The sequence below is a fragment of the Triticum dicoccoides genome, unplaced genomic scaffold (assembly GCF_002162155.2).
Source record: "Triticum dicoccoides isolate Atlit2015 ecotype Zavitan unplaced genomic scaffold, WEW_v2.0 scaffold126644, whole genome shotgun sequence".
NCBI classification, from domain to species: domain Eukaryota; kingdom Viridiplantae; phylum Streptophyta; class Magnoliopsida; order Poales; family Poaceae; genus Triticum; species Triticum dicoccoides.
Window position 1 is genome coordinate 52,308 of NW_021188869.1, and position 4,243 is coordinate 56,550.

Sequence of the window (4,243 nt, forward strand, 5' to 3'; positions counted from 1 at the left end):
TGCGACGCTCCGGTGGCATTGCTACCCCCCAGGGCCCCCGTCCCGCCTAACCCTGGAGCGGTTGACCACGTGATCTAGCCCTTTGACTTTGCACGGACGGGCTTTGACCAGTGGATCTCTCCACCCGGTTGTGTCGGGTCGGCCCAGAGGGACACCGGGGAGCAACATCCGGGCCAAACCCACAGCTAAATTCACTCCATGTAGACCAGACGCGTCCTTTCCCCCCCTCCAGGTGCCGGCGGCGGCGCCGTCCGTGACGGGGCCACACCCCGGAGATGCGTGCCGCCTCTTCGGACATGCCATAACACCATCCGGTTGTGGTAGGTCATCCGATATATATAAACACTTGGAGCAAAGTCCCCTTCTTATAGACCCGATGCGGTTGTTCCCCATTCCAGTTGCCGGCTGGCGGCGGCACCGTTCGTGAGGGGGGTCACAACGCTCTGTACAGAACCGAAAAATAATGTATGTATGCTTATTAACACATACTGTATGTAAGTTAGTTAAATAAAAATAATAAAGAAAACAGTGAAGAAAAAGAAAAAAAATATATGTATGCTTATTAACACATACTATATGCTTATTAACACAATCTATAGGTATGCTTATTAACACATACTGTATGCTTAATAATAATAATAATAATACTATATGGGAAAAAGAAAAAAAGGAAAAAAACTATGCCGACGGCAAAGCCGTCGGCATAGGTGCGGCGAGGGCAGATGGACAGCGCCGCGGATCGAAGACGTGTCGGCTATGCCGACGGCTGCCGTCGGCATAGCTCCTGGTCGGTGCGCTCTGGATCGGTGACGTGTCACCCGTATCTATGCCGACGGCCACCGTCACGACCGTCGGCATAGATTTGACGTCGTTAGCCAGCCGTGATGACAGTTGTCAGAGGGCCCGCATCTGTGCCGACGGCTTGTATATGCCGACGGCAGCTGTAGGCGTAGTCTGGGATAAGCCGACGGCCTATATATGCCGACGGCTGCTGTTGGCATAGCTACGAATAGCCCGACGGCAATTGTACGCCGACGGCCAGGAGCTAGCTGTCGGCATAGCTCGGACTAGGCCGACGGCAGCCGTCGGCATATGTATGGCTGTCGGCATAGAGCTCTGTTCCGGTAGTGCTTGCCAGACCTAGATAAGTATGACGAGACTAGCTTGGGAGGTTCAACCAGGGGGTCATCATTAAGAAACTCAGCTTATTTGGTTAGTTAACCTAACAAAACGAATCTGCCGCTAGCTAGTGGTAGTTATCTATATTAACTCAATCGACGTTAAATGTCATCTGCACGCAGAGCCATTTCAGGAACTGAGCAAAATGATAGGCACACAAAGATCGATATATAAATACATCAAAAATTGAATATAGATATCCATTTGAAAGGATATAGGAAGATGGATCTAATTTATAGACTTTTGTAGCGTTAACACCAACCAACTCATTATGGTATCAGTATGGTCCCTCCGTAACAGTCACTAACGATAACCAAGACAATTAAGCAGAAACATGTACAAATGGCTAGTAGAGTATTGCATTAGTTTATGAGCAAGTATGGAACCGGCAAGATGAAACTACAATGGCAGGTAGTTCAAAATTGGAGAAAAAGGGAAATAAACAGAGCCCTTTACATCAACTAATTAAACACATATCACAATTATGCCAATGTAGAAGAAAATTCTATTACACAAATGAATCAAGACGTACTGGATCTCGAGCTAGTATGGTAAAAACACAAAGCGGAACAAACCAAACTGCTATGATTGATGACCCTTCAGGACGAAGGTGGTGGCTGCTCCAGCTTCACCACAGGCTTCTTTTCTTTTGGGTGGTCCTTGACAAGCTGGTCATCGAGTTGTTGCTTCAGTGCTTGGGCGCTGGAGCCGTTAACTAGCACGACTTCCTTGAGTTCTTCTAGGTTTCCCAGGCCACTGAACTCATAGGGCGGTGACCCACCGTAGCACTCAACCTTGAGCAACTCAAGTATTTTCATTGTCCATGATCCAAAATTTACACTTAGAGGTAAACTGCTGGAGCAGGAAATCTCAAGGATCTTGACCTTCTTAAAGGAGTCGTTCTCGAATCCATTCACCATGACACAGAAGTTGAGGTCACCATCTTGATTCTGCTTGACACGAAGAATGCATAGTTCCGGAAGCCTGCCAAGGAACCTTATGACATCTTCTGGTAAAGAGGCCATCTCCAGCTCAAGCTTTGTGAGCTTTCCAAACTTCATAGGCTGCTCGTCCTCCCATTCGGGCAACTTATCTTCAAGCCCATATAGCTTAAGGCTCAGCAGGTTCCTACAAGGCAGGGAGATCATGTCACGCAAGCAACCTTGATTATTATTGTCCTTGTCAAGGCAAACTGACAAGGATTCCAGATAGACATGACCTCCGATTGCAGAGAAAAACTTGCCACTGTTTTTCCTGTTGATGCCAGACACTCCGAGCTTGCGCAAATGGGTAAGCTTCTTGAGCTCGTTCACCATGGACTTCCCTCCTGAAGCAACGACATTGATAACACCAAGTGTATGCAATGCCGTCAGTTTCCCAATCAAGATAGGCATCTGAACACCGGCTCGTCTGTGACAACAGAAATGTTGCAAACAGCTGAACGGTGGAACTATAGGCAGTGAGGTTGATGCTGAGACAATGGTACTGCAGCCAGCCCGAATGTATTGCAACTTCTGTAGCTTGGTGATGCTTGCTGGTAGGGTGACTATGGAGGTGCCCCTGACATCCAGAGTCTGGAGTTGCCTGAGATCACCTAATGAACTTGGCAGGTGATAAACATCATTGCATCCTCGTAGAGAGAGGAATTTGAGGCGACGAAGAAGCTTCACAATCTTGACGAGATCGGCATCCTTTACACCTGATGCATCCTCAAGATCAAGCACTCGAAGAAGGTTCATACTCTCAGATATGAAGAATGTTTCCCACTCCCCAAACACTGTCAGTGACCGTAGCCGTGAGAAGTCAATGCTCGTGTACACAATGTTGTCTCTGACCCAGCTTGTCGATATGACAAGGTGACGCCCTCTGCTTTGGGTGGTTAGAGAAAAACTGCTCCCCAGTTCAAACACAAGGTTCTCTTCCTTTTGCCGTGAGAGGATGTATTCTTGAATTAAGCCATTGGCCTTGTAAAATACCATCCTTGTATTAGTCAGCAAGCTGGTCACGACTAACTGTGATACCTGCTCAAATATACTCATTCGAAGGAGCTCGGAGAAGAATATCTCCCCATACTTCTCTGCTTGCATTTCCATTATTTCCCTAGAATTCCCCTCTGCGATCCACCGCCTTATCAGTCGCCTCCGCCTAATGATGTGGCCTTGAGGAAATATTGATAGGTAGAAAATACATGGCTTGAGGAAAGCTGGGGGATTAAGCACCATGGAGTGCATCCAACTAAATAGTTCTTGTAGATTATCATACTTCAGATCAGTCTCCAGATGGTGCATAAATCTCCGATTCAAAGAACACAAAATTTCCATCCTATTATTTGTCTTCCTCGCCAGTAACCCAGCTATAGGTGATATTACTTTGGGAAGACCTCCACACTTTGAAATAAGGTCTCTTACTTTCGGTTCTTGATCCTTGAATGGGTACGATGAAGTCTTGAGTACCTGCATACATTGTTTAATCGATCTAATTAGTTAGATTAAGTGCGGATAATTAGCATTAGGAGTATTTAGTACTTTAGCTGTTACATAGAAGTGTGAACCCTGCACGCACGCATATATATAGTTCTGATCAAGACATAGTAAATGCAATCGTTATTCAATACATAAGAAAAAACAAAATTGAAAAGTATCATCACTTCAGATTGCATGATTCAGGATCATTAATGTGATAAAAAATGGTGGAAATCATCTAGAAAATCCTATGCATGACGTGTGATACCTGCAAGATCTCTCCATAAAATTTACTGTGAACACTAGATATAGAAACCCTTAAAACCAATAAAAGAATGTCTATTTTGTGAATATATCATGCAGAGAACATTCTCTGGTGACGAGTTCTTACCATTCTACACAAATTAAGGGCGAACTATGAGAGATACTCCCTCTGTAAACAAATATAAGATGTTTTAGATTACTACTTTAGCGACCTAGAACGTCTTATATTTGTTTCCAGTGGGAGTATTTTATAAGGCTGATGTAGGCAATATCCTGGTCTCTGAAGCGATTGTAAGGGGACAATGCATGCAAAACATTAGCTCGTTAGATGATCCTCC

The 4,243-nt window shown here is 45.2% G+C and overlaps 1 protein-coding gene across 1 annotated transcript in view; it reads right to left on the bottom strand.

Moving 5' to 3' along the window:
• Window positions 1–1,778: 1,778 nt before the first annotated feature.
• LOC119343417 (disease resistance protein PIK6-NP-like) overlaps window positions 1,779–4,243 on the bottom strand; it is a 5,312-nt gene continuing 2,847 nt past the window's right edge. The window contains exons 3-4 of the mRNA XM_037614369.1: window positions 4,070–4,086; window positions 1,779–3,632 (exon numbers count right to left, since the gene is read on the bottom strand). Coding sequence (XP_037470266.1) covers window positions 1,779–3,632; window positions 4,070–4,086 — 1,871 coding nt within the window. The remainder of the gene's footprint in view (window positions 3,633–4,069; window positions 4,087–4,243) is intronic.